The sequence below is a fragment of the Pogona vitticeps genome, chromosome 8 (genome assembly GCF_051106095.1).
Source record: "Pogona vitticeps strain Pit_001003342236 chromosome 8, PviZW2.1, whole genome shotgun sequence".
Lineage (NCBI taxonomy): Eukaryota > Metazoa > Chordata > Lepidosauria > Squamata > Agamidae > Pogona > Pogona vitticeps.
The window spans coordinates 16,163,687-16,182,284 of NC_135790.1; the positions used below are offsets into that span (position 1 = coordinate 16,163,687).

At 47.3% G+C, this 18,598-nt stretch overlaps 1 protein-coding gene across 4 annotated transcripts in view; it reads right to left on the reverse strand.

Annotated features, from left to right (window-relative positions):
* Positions 1-18,598, reverse strand: part of ROBO3 (roundabout guidance receptor 3) — a 349,278-nt gene that overhangs the window by 3,619 nt on the left and 327,061 nt on the right. For all 4 annotated transcript variants that reach the window (XM_072978838.2, XM_072978837.2, XM_072978839.2 and 1 more), the window contains 15 exons: positions 14,229-14,395; positions 13,451-13,572; positions 11,473-11,689; positions 10,123-10,247; positions 9,743-9,914; positions 8,220-8,414; positions 7,017-7,040; positions 6,727-6,769; positions 6,174-6,331; positions 5,427-5,702; positions 4,939-5,095; positions 4,586-4,813; positions 2,857-3,038; positions 2,309-2,416; positions 743-925 (listed from right to left, as the gene is read on the reverse strand). In XM_072978838.2, the coding sequence (XP_072834939.2) occupies positions 743-925; positions 2,309-2,416; positions 2,857-3,038; positions 4,586-4,813; positions 4,939-5,095; positions 5,427-5,702; positions 6,174-6,331; positions 6,727-6,769; positions 7,017-7,040; positions 8,220-8,414; positions 9,743-9,914; positions 10,123-10,247; positions 11,473-11,689; positions 13,451-13,572; positions 14,229-14,395 (2,357 nt within the window). The remainder of the gene's footprint in view (positions 1-742; positions 926-2,308; positions 2,417-2,856; positions 3,039-4,585; positions 4,814-4,938; positions 5,096-5,426; positions 5,703-6,173; positions 6,332-6,726; positions 6,770-7,016; positions 7,041-8,219; positions 8,415-9,742; positions 9,915-10,122; positions 10,248-11,472; positions 11,690-13,450; positions 13,573-14,228; positions 14,396-18,598) is intronic.

Consider the following 18,598-nt stretch of genomic DNA (forward strand, 5'->3'; position numbering starts at 1 on the left):
GCTTGCAAGGATTGGTTGTGGAGCTTCTGATATGCCATTTCAAACCAGAGATTCTTCTTTAGCTTGGATCATATTCCTAGATGCATTCACTTTTCTCCTGCTGCCTTGAATGCTATAATGGCAACCACTGGGTCACAATGTCACTTTCCCAGAGCACCAGAGGTTTATGACATATTTTTCTACCCTAGAAACTAAACATCCTAGGGTTCCTTAAAACTGGGATACTTCTGAGCAATTGATTGGGAAAGATGGAAGGAGGCAATTCTTTCATACCTTCAGAGCTGAAGGGAAGCACACTCTAACCCTATCCATTTGGGCAAGGAGCTAAAGATTGCTGTAGTACACGTAAGTCTGTGTTACTGCAATCAGTTGTAAATTGTGTTGATGACCATTCAATCAAAAAACCAGGATATACATTTTCTTAACAAATAATCAGAAAGGGACATGATAGGGTCTAGGTTTTCCAAGTAGATCTTAAGAAAAAGTAGGCTGATTCTGGTATCTCTTCCTCATTTGCTAATCCTCAATCTTGGTCCACCAATAATAACTTGCAGGAAGGAACACTTCCAAGATGACACTGTAGACCTTTCCCTTTGAATCTCCAAGAGGCTCCCTAATCCTAATCTTCCATCAAGTGCAAATTGTTCCAGAATGCCTTATATGGCAGAAACTTTTTGCCATTAATGTGAACTGGGGCATATCTATGGATGGTGCTTTACTCTGGATCAGTGGCCAGTATTACCATCTCGGTGCTGGTGGTAGTGCTGGCCTGCTGCGGTGCGGTGGATGGCTTTCCGCTCCAGGGCTGCGGTGCAGTTCACCTCCTTAGCCAGGGAGGAAGAGTCACAGTCCAGTCGTGGAGCGCCATCTGGAACGCAGATGTTGAGGTCTTCTGCGGGAGGCGGCAAGGGTGGGGGCGGGAGATCTGGAGTCAGAATCAAAGGGGGAAAAACTATAAGTGTCCTCCTTCCACAGGACTCCTGAGATACCCCCTCAGTGCTTCCCACATGCATTTAAGGATACAGCCACAACCACAACACGGCTTGAAGGCTAGGAACTTGAGAGTTCCACAATACTGAATTCTGTGCAATGCGGAGCTCAGAAAACTTATTTTTCTGACCACAACTTTCTCTATGTTGAGGCCACATCCCAGTAACAACTAAGAAGGAAAACTCTGCTCTTGTTAACTAGAAAAGAAAATGAATTCCAACCCTTTGGCAGTCCTTCCTCGAATAATAGCATTCCATGCTTGTTCCTCTCAAAAGTAGCTTGTTACACATGATGACTTTACTTATAGCACATTGCTCGCAGGCTCTGGCCAAACCTCTTCAGAAGCAGCCCTCACACCTTAGGCTCATCAGCAGGATGTAGAGCCGTGCCACATCACCATGCTCCTAACACTAGGCAGCCATGCCTCTTGGCATCTGAGCATACACTGTTATATATCTGTGCCTGTAGTCAATGCCTCTTCCTCCCAGGTATGGCTGGCCCATTGTGTTCAGGATTGCATGTAAGCCATTGGTTATAATGCTATATATGCTAGGGTTGCATTCCTAGAAACACTTGTGTGGATTTCCAAAGGGTAAAGCTATTCAATGTATACTGATTTCTCAGTGTTGTACTTCTTAGTGTTAATTTAGGCAAGGCAGCCTGTTACTCTGAAACTCCCCTCAACATTAAAGGGAAATGAAGAACCTGAAATAATCAGGAAGTAGCAGCAAAGACCGGAGACCTCTCAGGAGGCACACACGGGTGGGCGCATGCTCCTTGTCTGGCCAGCCACCACAGTGTGAATCACCTAAAGTCAGCAAAGACAGCCAGCAGCCACGTATTTTCACAAGGCTCACTGATGCTCCCTCTGCCTCCATGGACATCTCCCAGTCTTTACAAGTAAGGCCAAGGATATTTCCTTTCTTCCCAGTCACTCCCTATCAGCAATCGGTGATTCCAGCTAGCAAGCCAATTTTCTAGCTGTTGCTGCACTAGAACTTGGGAAGATTTGTTGTTGTTGCTGTTATTTTATTTTTACAGATGAAAGTTGTCAGAATCCCCCAACTCTCTGCTTCAAGGGATCTGACCTCCACATGTCCATCCCCAAAAGCAATCAGCTCCTATGTTCCTGGCAGGGATAAGGGTGGAGAGGCCGGCTGCCCCTGTTCCCCAGTCTCCACCATTCACCAGAACCTGCACACAGAGCCTAGGCATGTGCGAGGTGTCAGCATCTAAGGCTCTGCAGGTGTGATTAAGGATGCCGAAAAAGGGGGAAAGCATTGTTAGGTCAGCTGTGCAGCACCTCCGTCATACTTGCCTCCCTGCTTCTTCTCCCGACGGTAGTGGCTGGATTTGGATTTCTTCTTGCCTCTCCCTTTCTGTCCCGGAGGGAGAGGCATGTCCCCTACATTGGGATGGGGCTTGCCTGTCAGAGAAGCCCAATATGAGAATCAGAGACCGTCGGTCGGAGGCTTCCTCCGCCCTCCCCACATCTCAGTGCTGGCCACTGAGCCGAAGACCAAGGCCAGTGGATCGCTGGAGGGAGAAAGCTACTGGGTGATGACAAGTTCCTTCTCTGCCACAGCATCCTTGGGGACAGATACCAAAAGCTAAGAAGGATTATATCACTAATAGAAACACAAGTGGAAGACGTGCTGGTCCCTTGCGTTTGTTTGTCATACGTCTGCTCCACCCTTCTTTCAAAAAGCTCCTGGCACTGTCCCCTTCCCATCTGATCCTTGCAAAACCTTGAGAGGTAAGGGCAGAACTTCCTGGGTAAGTAGGCACTTGACCTCTAGTCTCCCCAGTCCTAACTATGGCTCTGCACGGTCACTCTCCATCCACTGCTATGGAAGAGGCACTCACCAGCTCCTGGAGGGTCCGCGTTCTCTGTACTTTGTCCTGGTGTCTGACTCAGGTTTCGGTGATGACCTTGCCTGCCAACCATATGTTCAGTTCCCTCTTCAGGCACATTTAGGTTTGGGTTGGACTGAGTCAAGGGAGGACTGGAAGCCCTGGGCAGCGGTCCTGAGCCGTTGGGCAACCGCCTTGAAAACAAGAGGCATCAGATGAGGACGACAGGACAGCCAGATCAGCTCCTCGTCTGGGCTGTCCACAGACTTTGCAATAACAATGAAATCAGAAATCAGTGCCTTATACGGCACTACCAAATACCGCTGGGTTGCTTTTGTGAACAATACAGCAGATACTTATAAACCTCTAGTCACTCAGCATGACTAGCAACTTCCCTTTTTGTTTTTTCTAAAAGCTGAGGGTCTTAGGATGTCGAATGCTCCATTCAGTCAAAAGCCTTGCATTTCCACCATGGGATTTGAAAGTGTGTACAATCCTGGGCATGTTCAGATGCCAGCCCAGCCTACAACTCCCCTTGGCAGAAAGTCTTCAATTTGAAAATAATTCTGTTCGCATAGTTAGCTCAAGCGTAAATTGCATGTGGGTGCCAGAAATAATCAATTTCAGTGAACTGAAACCTCCTTACCCTGCCTTTCTGGTTCTGAGCCTCCCTGGGACGCCCTTTTTTTCCCTCGGCAAGCCTTTTGGGAGTCTCCGGGTGAGGAGGGAAATCGTTAATAGTCAAAAATTGCTTCCAGATCACCATTGCCGGTTTTGGAACCCCCAGTGCCAATTTTTGAGAGTCCTAGTGAGGGACGTGGTGGCGCTGCGGGCTAAACTGCAGAAGCCTGTGCTGCAGGGTCAGAAGACCAAGCAGTCGTAAGATCGAATCCACGCGACGGAGTGAGCGCCTGTCGCTTGTCCCAGCTCCCGCCAACCTAGCGGTTCGAAAGCATGCAAATGCGAGTAGATTAATAGGGACCACCTCGGTGGGAAGGTAACAGCGTTCCATGTCTAAGTCGCACTGGCCATGTGACCACGGAAGATTGTCTTTGGACAAAACGCTGGCTCTATGGCTTGAAGAGTGGGATGAGCACCGCCCGCTAGAGTCGGACCTGACTGGACAAAAATTGTCAAGGGGAACCTTTGCCTTTACCTAGTGAGGGGTGGATAAGGCAAATAGGAAACTTTCAATTCAATTCACTTGATTATTTCCAGCACTCAAATCTGCTTTCCACCAGACTGGATTTTGCCCACTATTTGTGATGGAAATGTTGGCAAACTGGAAGGAGGGCAACAGAGGCCCGGAGAACAAGTTCTATGAGAAAAGTTGAAATCACAAGGAATGTTGAGCTTGCATTAGAATCTCAAGGCAAGTTAACACCGACTTTTAATGACCTGAAAGACTGGTGCGTAAGATCCTTTTGTTTCTCCTGAGGATGGAAGCTGAACTCAGGGGTTTAAAGAATAAGAAAAGGGAGTTTGACTGAACTTTAGGAAACCTGTCTTTGGCTGAAATCGGTTTCCCTGCACTTCTACCCACTGGATCGAATCTTGCCCTCTGCAGCAACAGAGGACAAGTGTGTTTCACAGTTGATAGCTTTTGCACACAGTCGAGCAGAAGAAAGTCAAGACAATGCATGTGGACCAGAGGGCTGAAGCAATGAAGGGCTGAGTGCGCGAGGCGGCCTGTCAGAGACTCTCATCGATGGGATCACATGCTTTGCAAGTGGCTCATTACCTGGGCAGGTGTGGGATCTCAAAGTGGTGCAGCCTGGGAATGTCCTCAGATGCTCGCATCTCCTCCCGGGGTGAGGGGGTCAGCGTGGCGGTCGATTGCTGCCCGTAGGAATTTGCGGGAGAGGAGGCATCGCCACGTGGGGGAGGCGGAGGGCATGGCTCCTCCTGGATGTTCTCCATTAGGTAGGTCCTTTCTGGCAAGGGCGGGCACCACTCTTCCACCTCTGATCTACATACAGGGAATGAATTAGATTTTTCAGCAGGAGCACATGAGGTTCCCCATCCTGCCCCCCATCATAGAATCCTATGATAATTCAATGAAATCCTACGTTCTGCTCTTCTTTTTGCACTAACCCAATTTCTAGCTCTTCCTCTTCTTCTTCTTCCTCTTCTTCCTCCACGTATTGGCTCAGTTCACTGGCAGACGGTGGCGGGGGAAGCACTTCGGTCCAGTTGAGGGATGGCGTTTTCACTGGCTTTCCCATCGATTTCTGTTTCCCAGGCTTTACAGCTATGGAGAGAAACAGAAGTCAGAGAAGCCACCTCCAAACACCGCCAAGGGTCAATGCCTAAGGCAAAAGTGATAAACCACAGGCTTGGGGGGGGTACACCTGGGTGTTTGGGGCCCCTGACAGAACCTGACCCCTGGGTCCCAGTACAGCCTTACAGGCTTATACCAGTGTCTGGTAGTTCCCCAGCTTTGTACAGAATCGTTTTCCCTGTAAGAGGTTGACTGGTCTCTCCTGAGACTTAGTCACTGAAGGTGAGGATGTGAAACTAAAATAGCCTGACCATTTAGGCACTTAAAGAGAGGAAGGATCTTGTGTGCTGAAGGATCCTACCGGTCTCTGCCCGACTCCGTTCGGGCTGGGCATACTGGATGCTGGAGATCCCAGGCTGGGCGTTCCATTGGCTTTCCTCTTCATCAGGGGACGGTAGATGTGTTGCCCCATATGGTACAACGGGAGTTGTGGCATAGGGAGTGGTATGCTGGGAAAAGGCCCCGTTGAATGTCCTCATGTCATCACTGGCCGGGTCAATGGTGCTGTAAATGGGCCCATCAGACACTCCCGTCCCAAACTTCTCAGTCTGTGCAATGTAATTGGAAATCCCAGCATCTGCAAACAGGGAGATGTGCGGTGACCCTGCTTGAAGGGGCCTTCCCACTCAGCTACAGCAGAGTCTATTTGCCTTGACTTTCAGCACCTCTTGCATTTGGAGGACTAGCTTTAATCCAGGTTTCAAGGGAGAAGCTCATCCTTACAAACCTGGTCAGTGCTCTTCTGCGAGGTCATGACCTGGAAAGTCTACTTTGGGTGTCCCGCCAGCTTCCTCTCTTCTGGAAACTAAATGACTAAACCAATTATGTCTATTCCAATCCCCTGTAATACCCACAGGCCATATTGGCTGTTTGCACATGTTTATCTTCAGCTCACCAGTTGTTCATTTGGCTTCCTTCTTAAGGGGCTTTTTAAGGCATCACGGCCTAGAAAAATCATTATTTGGACCATGCAGCAGAGGCCACGGCGTCTGGAGATTTTGGGCCCTGTGGTACAAAAAAAGGTAACATTTCTGTGCTCTGGTCTTACCGTTGTAGTATCTCTCGGTTGTGTTGTGGCTTCCTGGGCAGCAAGCCCCTCCGGGCTCCTTTGCCTTCCCATTCCGCAACAGGTTCGGGGCTGGCCACGAATCAGCCAGCCACGGATAGCTGGAGGCACTAGTGGCCATCGCAAGCATGCCAGGCCGGCTGTAGGAGACAGAAAGCCTAGATTATTTGGTGACTCTGGGAGACTTCTCACCTGATTTGTTTCTTCAGTTTCTCTCTTTTAAGACACACTTTTGCTGAACATGCACATTTTTATAAGCAGTTTTGCCTAATGTGTCCTCTCTTTTTGGTCTTCCTTTCTGTAATTCTTTCTTTGACATTGCCTCCATTATCCACATATTCTTGTGTAATTGCCCTTAACACAGACATCTTTATATGCCTCTTTAATTCAGAGAACTGTACTGTGGGATGTTGTGATGTGTGACTTCTGAATTGCAGCTGCTGCATTTTGGCTTACATGTCGATGGAAGGGGAGTGAAATTCCTATCAAAATGCAAACTCAACAAAAGTCTTCCTGATCTTTGCTCCACACTCACCTGCTGTTGCCACGGGCCGGCCCGTCTGTATGGGGAAAAGATACTGAAAGAGAGAAGACCACCACTACGTCAGAAGCAGATTCTTGGGGAAGAAAAGGAGCTTTTGGGGGGGAGGAGAAAAGGGAATTCTTGCACTAACAGTGCCCAGGGCTTTTCAGGCAGCTGCTGCCTGGGCCAGAGAGTTCTGGGAACAGTAGGAGAGAAATGCACATTTTCCCAAAACTCTCCAAACAAGGGTTGGGCATGAATGGAAAGCAATGTGAAGGAAGGGCCTGGAAGAGAAGCCTTACCTGCTGGAGTGTAGGCAAAGGAAGCTGCAAAGAAAAGCAAGCAAAAAAATGAGGCAGTGCAGAGCAAGTCAAATCTGTAGTCAGCAGAGCTAGGCATAGATCAGGGGCACATGACGAGGGCATAGCTGAGTGACAAAGCATGTGCATTGCATGCAGAGCATCATACAATCAGATCTGTGCCATCTCTAATTAGAAGGGAGCAGGTGACTGGGAAGACTTCCTCTGTCCTGGACCCTGGAAAGGGATTGCCTGTCAGGAGCCGAGCCAGCATCAGGACCTGCACCCGGAGCTTGGACTCTGACTTTGGATGCGGTGGGTCTGGATAGATCCTTTGGGCTGGCAGCGACGCAAACCTCAGCAACGCAACTGGGTCTGAATCTACAGGAATCGGGGCCTTTGAACCAGGGACACTGAAATGGGACTTCTGGAATCTGTGCCTTCAAGAGCCTGCCCTCCTCAAGGAATCAGACTTCTCGACCAAGGACTCAAGCTCCTATACTGGCTCTTCCAGTATAGGAAGGCATTCTCCCCAGAGGAGAAAGAAGGAACATCCTACACTAGAGGTGGGGATATTCGTATACGAATATGGATATCCCCGCGGAGCCAGAGTGAACGAGGGCCCAGCCCCTGGGGCCAGACCATTCACTCACAGGTCCACCGGTGGCCCCTCTCTTCCTTCCAATTGTTGTGGAGTGCTGCTCGGCTAGCCACTCGGGAGCCTTGCAGGGAGACTCGTCCTCCCTCCCTCTGCCAGGAGTGGCTAGACGACCGGGAAGACAATGGCATCTGGGAGCAACTGGAAGGATGAGCAGGGCCAGCAGCAGTGAATGTGTGAGTGGACAGTTTGGTCCCAGGGTGGGATCCCCCCATTAACGCCTGCTGAGCAGGGATATACAAATACGAATACCACCATCTCTATCCTACACTTCAAGTTCAATGCCTGTCCCTTTAAGATGTCCTACTTGTCAAGGAAGGGGTAGAGTCTGAAGGGGGCAATCTGGCTCTCAAACCACAATAAACGTTAATCAAGCTTTAGCCACATTGGAGTAAATCACTGGCTTGGAGCTGTCCATGGTCCTGCTTTGCTTCACATACATATTACTGTACTATACAGCAATGTCTCACCTGTGGCACTTTGTAACCAAGTTACACTCACCCTTGAGAGAGCAAGAGCAGATGTCATAAAAGCTGGGCCTGCCTCACCTGTGTAGTGACTCAGCTCCTTTCTCTTCTTCCGACGACAGTAGATCCAGACGCTGAAGCACATGAGGATGACCCAGCAGGCCCCTCCGATGCCCGCTATAAAGGCTGGCTGCTTCACCACATCTGTGATCTGCTCGGCAAGGCTCACGTTGTCCCCGCCGCTCACCGGCACAGTGTCCTGGTCTGGCAAGGGCTCTGCAGCAAGCATGGGAGGCAAAAAGCATCCGGAATAAGAGACAAGGAGCTTGATCGAGGTCCGTTCCTTCCCGTTCAATGTGGATTGACACACACACTAAGGAAGTAAACAGTCTGCAGCCTCAGATTATTAGGGGGCTTTAAATACAGAAAAACAAAGCAATAAAACGTTAAATTTAAAGTTGTATGGGTCTGCTGAAATAATACACAGGATGGGGTAATGCTTACAGGGCCTCTTAAATTTGACATGGCCATCTTGTCCTGTTCCCATTACATGATCCCTAAAACAGATTGCCAAAAGAGAACGCTAAAACAAAATCAAAGGCCTTGCCAGAACAAGTGCACTTTCAGCTGGTAATGAAATGCCAGTTTGCTGGTGGGGGCATAACTGGGAAGGCCCTGTCATGCTTGTAGTCTCAGGAACATACTACTGTAACATGCTCTAGGTGGGGCTTCCTTTCAGACTGATGCGGAAGTTTCAAATGGTCCAGAATAAGGTGGCCAGGCTATTAACTGGGGTGAAAAGTTTCCACCCTATTTCCCCCACCTTGGCTGCCTTGCACTGGCTACCTATTTGCTTCCGCATCGATTTCAAGGTGTTGACTATTACGTACATATAAAGCCTTAAATGGTCCAGGCCCTCGATACTTGGCAGAGCACCTTCTTCCACCTAGTTCTGCCTGTATCACCTGCATTCGGATGAGGGGCCTAATGCCAAGGGAGGCCCGGTAGGAAAAAACTAGAAATCGGGCCTTTTCGGCAGTGGCCCCTCATCTCTGGAACAACTTACCTGTAGATATCCACCTGGCTCCCTTGCTGAGGGCCTTTAAGACCAATCTGAAGACATGGCGATAGAGGCAGGCCTTCCCTACAGCCATTACCTAGCTTATCGCTCTCTTTTTTCTTTTTCCTTTCTTGCCATCTTGGATTCTGTTGTTAATTTGCATCTTATTCTTATTACATATATATTTATATAGTTTTTTTAAATATTTTGTGCAAACCGCCCAGGGTAGACATGTTCTAGATGGACGGTATATAAGTTTAATAAAATTAAATGAATGAATGAATGAATAAATAAATAAATAAATAAATAAATACTCATTCAGCACAGAAAGGAGTAGGAGAAGCCCCCTCTTCTAGCTGATATAAGTGGACAAGCAGGACTGCACAGAAAAGAGATGGTCTTATTTTTACCTATGGATTTCTGGAACAAAGTCTGCAAATATTACTGTTTTGGACGACAGTTCCCAGAGTCCCCAGGTCAACATGGGTAATCCAGAAGAGTTAAGTGTTCCCAACACTGGTACAGGTGACCTTTGGGTACTCACTGATCTGTATGGTGACTGGGGCGCTCCTCACTCCAACACCTGCGCTGGTGGCTGCTGCTACCTCGGTGCGGTAGACCATCCCTGGCACCAAGCCCAGCAAGACTGTCGAATGGACCGTTCCATCTACTGTCTTGTTGATGTGATAGCGAGACTCATTTCCAAGGCACCAAACCTGCCACGGGAGGAGAAGACCACAAGTGACTAAGGACTGGACAGAGAAGACACTGAAAAAAAGCAGAAACTCCCCATTGCTGATTCCCAGCACCCACTGTGGCTTTTGAGTCAGATAGACCCCTAACCCTTCAGCCTCCCCCCCCGTTCAGATCTGGGGCTTCACCAATCACAAGGGGGGGCATGAATGTTTGGAGAGCAGACCTTACCCGGTAATCCTGGATGATCCCATTTTGCTCAGCAGGTGGAGGGGGTTCCCAGGATACACTAATGCTGGTACTGTTGCTGGTGCCCACTGTCACCACAGTAACTGCTTGAGGAGGAGCACTGGGGGCTGTGAGAGAGGGAACAGAGGGGTTAATTGCTCACATCTGCCCAGTGGTGCAGTGGCAAATTTGCAGGCATTCGTAATTCCTGCCAGTTTCCATAGCCATGACCTCTAGGACAGTCCAAAAAATTTTAGGCACCTAGGTTAAAAACCAGTTTCTATCAATTTTCTTCTCTACCAGAAGCGGGTCATTTGCAAAAACAGCAGGTCTTAGGTTCCCCTTGACATTTTTAGTCCAGTCGTGTCCGACTCTAGGGGGCAGTAGAGCCAGCGCTTGTCCGAAGACAGTTTCCGTTGTCACGTGGCCAGTGTGACTAGGGAACGCCGTTTTACCTTCCCACTGAGGTGGTACCTATTTATCATTAATTAGACTTTACACATGTATACTATATCAAGGATGGAGATTGTGCGGTCCTTTGGAATGCAAGCTTCCATACAGTGGTGCCCTGCATGACAATGATAATTTGTTCCCCTGAAATTGCTGTACAGTGAAATTGTCGTCATGCGAAAACAGTTTCCCCATTGGAATGCACTGAAAACCGGTTAATGTGTTCCAATGGGGAAAATACCTCGTTGTCCTGCGAAGATCCTCCATAGGGCAGCCATTTTGAGAGCACCAATCAGCTATTTCTAATCACTGTCTTCTGAAGCATGGGTCCAGGAAACAGTGGGAAGCCATTTTGCGAAGCCGACGATCAGTTGTAAAGATCGTTGTTTTGCGAATAAATGGTCCGCGAAGCACGGACCAAATCGTCGTGAAGCGGAATTCCCCCATTGAAATGCGTGTTTTACGAATCGCTATAGCGATTGCAAAATGTCATTGTCCTGCAGTTTCATCATTTAGCAGTTTCGTCATCATGCGGGGCACCACTGTATTTCCTGCCACAAGGCAGCCACAATCCTTACAGTGTTCTCTAGCTGACCTTGTATGGTTACTTTCACCAGGAGGGAGTATGGCTGACAAGCGTGGGAGAACTGCTGACTCTAAGACTTAAAAAAAGATGGGGGTGGCGATGTAGAGTCAGAGCTTAGAAAATTTACTTCTCTGATTGCAAATCTCAGAATCCCACTGGCCATGCAGGGGAAGGCAGTCTAGGAATTAGAGAAACTTTTCCAAGTGAGGTAGGGTTAAAACTGTAAGCTTCTGGTTACAATCCCTTTGGAGATGAGATGTGTATGTTGTGGTGGCTGAGAATGAGAGACACAATCTTCTCTTGCTTTCTTCGTATACCTTCTTCTGGAGTGCGTACCAACAGCACCTCACTGTCCATGCCTTGGAACTCGTCAAAATATGGGCGGATTTTGACCTCATACTCCTGGCCTTTATGCAGACTGACTAGGACTGTGCTCCGTTCAGCCGGGGACTTCACATCCTGCACCAGCCAGGCGCTCCCTTTGGGCCGGTACATCACTCGGTAGCCTTGGATGAACTGAGCCTGGCGGTCAACCTAAGTAAGAAGAAGACATTGCTGAGTCAACTAGCTGAGTATGGTACGCATGGCTTGGAACAACCACCTGCCCACCTACTCTCTCATTCCCCCTCTCTTCTTCTGAATCACTTACGGATTCTGAATTCTTCTATTTCTTTCTCTGAATCCGTCCCTTTCCTACTTTTCTGTTGTCTCAGGCAAAGCCCCCAGTCCCAGCATGGATAAGTTATTTCTGAACTACAACTCCCATGCTGGTGAGTGGATTCTGGAAGTTTTTCTCTAAAGAAGTAATCCGTCAAAGTTCTAAAACAGTTTTCCAGCCAACATTTCCTATGCCTTTTTCATAACATGAATGCTTTTTTAAAAAAAAAACTTCAATTCCCAGAATCCCCCAGTCTGCAGGGTTTTCCTTTGGTGCAAGGACTTCACTCTCCAGAGGCTGCTGGACTAGCATTCCTATCAGCTCTCATTACTGGCTTTGCTGGCTAGGGCCAATGGGAACTGCTGTTGAAAAACTTCTGGCCACGTGATCCCCATCACGGTTTGGTTGCAACTTGGCCATTTCTGTGAAATCATTAAAAATGTTTTATTTGAAAACAGAGCCTCGTGACGCAGTGGTTAAAACGCTGTACTGCAGCTAAAACTGTGCTCACGACCTGGGGTTCAAATCCCAGGTAGCCGGCTCAAGGTTGACTCAGCCTTCCATCCTTCCGAGGTCGGTAAAATGAGTACCCAGCTTGCTGGGGGGGCAATGTGTAGCCTGTATAATTAAAATTGTAAACCGCCCGGAGAGTGTTTGTAGCGTATATAAGTGTATATAAGTCCAAAAAAATAAAATAAAAAAATAAATAAAAATATGTTACATGCTGTCAAGTGGGAACATAAATAGAGAGACCCTAATAGGGCTTTCAAGCTAAGTAAGATACATAAGGAGCAGTTTTACCAGTTCCTCACACTCCTCCCAATCAGTTTTCATAGCCAAGAGGGATTCAAATACAGGTCATGCCATTAAAGGTTTCAGAAAAAAATACAGGTCTCCTGAGTCTTAGTCTGTCACTTTATCCATTACACCACACTAGTGTTCCAAATTAAATGTGTGCTACTGTCACTTTTCTGCAACTGGGTGGAATACATCAAGAGAATATGAAAGCCCAGTTTGATCAAGCCCAAGATCTGTGTAATCTAGAATGCTGTTTTGCACAATGGTCAACCAGGTGCCTCTGCTAGTCTAATAAGCAGGGCATGATGGCAAATACATCTCTTATACAATTCTCCAGCAACTAGTATCAAGCGCAATATTGCCTCCGATTCTGACAGCACAGCACAGCTTTCAGAACTAGTAGCTACTGGCATCTGTATCCTCCATAGTCAGAATCCTGTTCCATATTTACAAACACACAGCTCTGGAAGCTGCTGCAGGGACCCAACAATGTGCCAGTTGCTTCCCTGGTTGCCTAAGAGCGACACATCGACCAGATTCCTGCTGCAGTGTTTACAGTTGGTGCTCTCAGTTTTGTGAACACTGAACAAGTATTCTGGACAATGAAGCTCTATAAAGCGACCATCTTTGCCTAAAAGAGAACGGGAAATTTACAGCTCTCCAAGGCCTTGCTGAATCCTAAGTCCGGCCCATCTCTTACCATTCACGCTGGCTACGGCTGACAGAAGGCAATGTTCAATAACACCTGGAGGACAAACTTATTCTTTGGTCTAACACAATCTGTTGATGCGCACCCTGCCATGTCAAGAAAAGAAATGAGTGACCCTGTTGGTACTCACCGTCCATGTCACTTGGATCGTGGTTGAGGTGAGCACGATGGGGTCCTGCAGCTGTACCACAACTTCTCCAAGTTCCTTTTGCACCTGCCGGTGGTCCACTCCTTGCCTGGTGGGGCTCACATCTGCCAACAGGATAAAATGTGAGAGAGGAGGACATCACTAGCATGTAGGACCAAAATCAATACTGGATGAAACGTGTTCAGCACTGGATGCTCTTTTTTAAGACAATGTCCTTGTCTTTTTATGAGGCAACCACACTCCAACCGCTTGTATGAACTATAAACTAACATTTTGGCTAATGTGGCTGCATGATAGTAGCGTATACAAAACCTTTGTACTATTTAGCAGTTCATCCTCACAAAATGTACTGCAACCAATTTAAACCATGCAGATTTTGAAAAGTAGAAGATATATGTGCTTAACTTGCTTGAGGAGCTCCGTCCCCTTGTTCATGATTATTTGAAGGAGTTGAAATCAGAAACGTAACAGAAATGAACTCTGCATAAACAATAATGTTCCACATTTGCACAGCATTTCAGTCCCCAAAACAAAAACACTACCTGTAAGGAAGCTACTCATTGTCTTCCTATTATTAAAAAAATTATGGAAGGTGGAGAAATCTATTAACTTCCTGAATGACCTGATAATGGAGGAGAGGTTTTCAACCGGTGCTTTGCTGACGTGTTGCTCTGTCTCTAAGCCACCAGTGGGGAAATACATCTGTCAGAAGACGTCATTATAATCCCTAACCCAACATGCCAGTGCATGTGAATCTCACCTTGTGTACGAACTGGCTCCGAGACAGGACTGGGATCACTCAAACCATAAGAATTGACAGCCCGGATGAGGAACAGGTAAATGGTGTTGGGGTTCAAGCCGCTAACTGTGTGCTTCTCCAGCTTCACATTGTCTGCCACTGTCTGCCAGGTGCTACCTGAAGATTGACTGAAATAGACCAGAAGAAGACAGGTAGGGTGTGGGCTTCACAACCCATCTTTGTAGCACCCACACACAGCTTTGGCAACATGCAGTGACAAGGAGTTCCATAGGCAGGGCATTATATAGGTTGGGATCACCTAGGTCAGTTGTTCCCAACCTTGGGTAACCCAGGTGTTCTTGGACTGCAACTTCCAGAAACCCCAGCCAGCACAGCTAGGGGTGAAAGGCTTCTGGGAATTGCAGTCTTAAGAACATCAGGGTCAGCCGAGATTGGGAACCGTTGACCTAGACCAGCACAGAAGCAGCTGAACACAGACAAGATAAGGCTTAGCTTGAGCTAAGGACTGACTTTTGGAACTTTCTTAAAATATTGTAACGAGACCATGTTTAAAGACCGGATCAATGGTGGCATCTGATCTCCAGGGAAAAGTGTTCTTGTCTGCAAATTATGGTGAGAAGCAATGAAGACCTAGCCACCCTTTCTCATAGGGCTTCCGAGAGATGATACATCAAAGCGCTGCAGAGAACTGAAACTGGTGGGAGGCTTCTACATGCTTGCCACAGATGTCAGAACTGCTGCTGCTGCCTGCAGTCGCTTTCAGGCTACAAATCTGGGATATCATGAAACAGCATCAGATTGTTATGGGATTTTCTGCTTTTTCTGCCAAAATAATTTTGTTGGCTTTGAGTTCTATGAAACTTGAATTTGGAGATGAGAGGCACCACCTATTGTTCCACATCAGGCCATGAAATGCTTGGGGCCACCTCTAAGCTTGCTGGGAGAGAAAGACGCCACAATGTTTGGAGGACAGCAAAAGATGCTGCTTTGCCAGTGGCACCCCACACCTATCCTTGTACTAAAAAAAGTCCAAACAGCTTCTGAGCATGTGCAGGCTACGTTTTCCTTACCATAAAAGAAGTACAGCACATTGCAGACGCATCCACACATGGGAGAGACAGAGTCCTGTGTCGCAGCCTCTGCATCCACATGAGTCTTGTCTCTTTTCAGAATTAACTACGAGAACTAACCAGTGAGTTCTAGGCAGACCATATGGTGTCAGGAACAAGATCACAATTAATACTCAGAGCTTGCAAGATGCAGAGTTCAATGTGGCCCCAATCCCAGGTCTTTGGCTCAATTTCTGATGGTAAACAGGAACTTGGGCTTGAGCCAAGTCTATTCATCTTGAAATTAAAATGTCCCCCTTAAGCCTTTGGCACTCCTTCCAGGATGTAGAGTTTCCCTGTGGTTCATAAATGGAGAGATGGGAGCAATTTGTTTCTCACTGAAAGCCTGAAGTCTCTAGCTTGCAAGACGGTGAAGCAGGATGTGATGTCAGGGTAGAATCTACAGGAAGGTGGGGGGGGGAGAGACTTGGCCCTCAAATCTTTGTTACCAGATGTCCCAGCCAGCAAGGGACTGTTGACCATGCCATCACTTGTAGTCTAAAATCTGGCAGGACGAAGATTCCAAAACTCTGGTCTATAAGGACAGTCAAGGTTAAGGGGAAAAATATTGTTTTTATATGACTTTAAGAATATATCTGAAACTCCCCTCCACTCAACAAGTTCTAAAGGTGATTTAAATAGACCATGAACAAAATAAAATATAACTCCAAGCAGAAACCAAAACACAGCAATGAAGCAGCAAATACCTTCTGCAATCAAAGCACAAATTGCAACAATAAAAGCTCAGTGGACTGGAGTAGATTTCACAAGTCACCCAAAGTCAGTCATTAAGGGAGTCAACCTAAACTGCTAGAGAAGGGGGTTCCATAGTCAGATTCAGGCCTCCTCTTGGGTTTTGCTAAATCTCGGCTCTGCAGGAGATGGGGCATATAACAAAGCCGCAGATGAAGAATGTGGTTTCTATGCAAGAGCAGCCTGCTTCTCAGCTTTTCTCCTTAAGGTGGGAAATCTTTGGCTTACCAGCCTTTCTTGTACTTCAAAAGACACTGGTTGTTTTTCTATAGCATGTCCATTAAAGTGGGTGGGTTCTGGGCACCACTTGCTACTTCGCCTTCCAGAGATGCCACCCAGCACAGCCGATAGTAAAATATGGTAAGAATTGTATTCCAAAACATCTGGAGGGAGAAAGTCCCCCCATCCCTGGTTTAAGGCTTCATTGGTAAAAGCACTCCAGCACCTGAAGCTGAAACATCAGACTGTCCAGATGGCTTAAATGCATGGACACACAAGCCCACTTTAATGGTGACCTGACATTAGCTGCCTCACTGCCCCTTCACCTTGCAACTCCATGTCCCCCTACCCCCCACATATAAGTGGGCAAATGCACCATCAGCTTCTCAACAGTGATTTACTGCACAACTTAGCTGTTTCTGTGTTTGCAGAACGTTTCACTGAGAAGTGAATCATTCCGCTCAGCCACCTGCGCTCCGCAAAAATCTCCATCCGCTCTGGAGCAGATGGCTCCAAGGTAGGTTTTACTGGAAACTGCGAGCCATGTGCAGGAAGGAAGGAAAAAAAATGTTTATCTTCTCTCCAGGAGCACCTTAGCAACTTGGCCATAGGAAGGAAGAATTTGAGCCTGGGGGGAGTTTGGTCGTGTGCCACAGCCAGGAATCACAAACAGAGGCTTAACACAGATTCAGTGGGGTGACCTACTGCCAGGAACATGCTGACAGGGAAGCATTTGCACAGCTGCCTGGCTCTGCTCCTTTGACCTCCAAAAGCCCAGCTCCAGACAGACTTGGCAAAGCTCATGAATCAGAAAACAGATTTAGACCCTTGCAAGAACCAAAAGCTTCCTCATCTGATCAAGAGGCAGAAGTCTCTCGCAGATAACAGGGAAGACACGCATGGCGATGTGTTTGCCTAGGACAGGAGTGGAGAATGTGTGAACCCAGATGTTTCTGGGTGCATCAGCCCTATACGGAATAGCTGGTGGCCCTTTCTTTGTTGATGCAAATGCCTTTCTCTTGAAGGCTTAAAAGTGCTCTAGCTATTGCTTTAATTTTAATCCTCAATTAAAATCTGGTTGATCAGCCAAGCATTTTAGTGAGATCATAGATAGGTTTTCATGATCCCTCACGGTTGAGTATTCTGGCTAGGAATGATGGGAACTGTAGTCCAGCAACAGATGGAAGTCCACAGGACTTGTAGATAAGGATATTACAGCTATGCTACATCAGCATCAGAAGAAGATTTAGAATCAGGTGAAGGAGCCCATGTGTGTTTCTGCCTTGGCATATATTTTCTTTTAATGACCTGAGTTTACGTTTCTACAGAGCAGTGGATAGTAATCAGCATTACTGATGCTGCAGTAATAGCTCGACATCCAGGTCCGATGGACAAATATATCTTGATTAGGATGAATTTAATATTAGGATAACCCATCCAACAATCTTGTCATGTCTTGCATCTTGTTCAATAGAGCCCCAGCAGGAATGACAAACACACACCGAGTAACTGGTAAATCACAGCCGAGATTCCTCACTGTCAAAGAATGACTAAAGTACTCTCCCTAAGATTATTGTGGCAACTTCATTGCTTCTCCAAAATTTGCAACACACCCACCTATCCTTCCATTCCCTCTTGCTGATGTTGTGGCAGGTGTATGATTAGGCAAAATGAGGCAGGGTGGCAGGAGCAATAAACTGTGCTACATCCTCTCCTCGGAGAACCCTTACCCCTGCACATCCACTCAAAACCCACTTGAGTTGTCATAAGCTGGTTCTGACCTGAAGGCACATCACACACACAAACAACAGAGATGGGAGAACAGCAGGTGTGGGAAAAGTTTGCACCAGTGGACGATTCTGCAATTTGCATTGGTTACAGTGATTTAATAACTCCTGGAGCAGAATTTTCTGCCTCTGCCCTGCTGTAATCTTAGTGATAATCAACTTTCCCAGCTAATCTTATAGACGCCTCCAGATGGATGGGCAATGATGCCCACAATCATAAACTGTAAACTCAGTGACGGTGATTCCAACTTGACACTTGAGTGATGGCAGCGCAAAGAGCAGGAAAAGGAGTTTCTCTTATTCACTCAACCTTGGTAGCACAACTGTGCTCTCTGCATACAGCAGCCACTAAGATACAGGGTCTTGACTACCATGTACTGGCCAGGGTTAGTGACTGCTGGTAGATGAGGATCCCCAGCTTTTGCCTACTGACTATGCCATGAGTGGGCTACGTTCCTCCCCCCCCCCCATTTCTCATAGGCAATCTTGTCAGGAGGCTAAA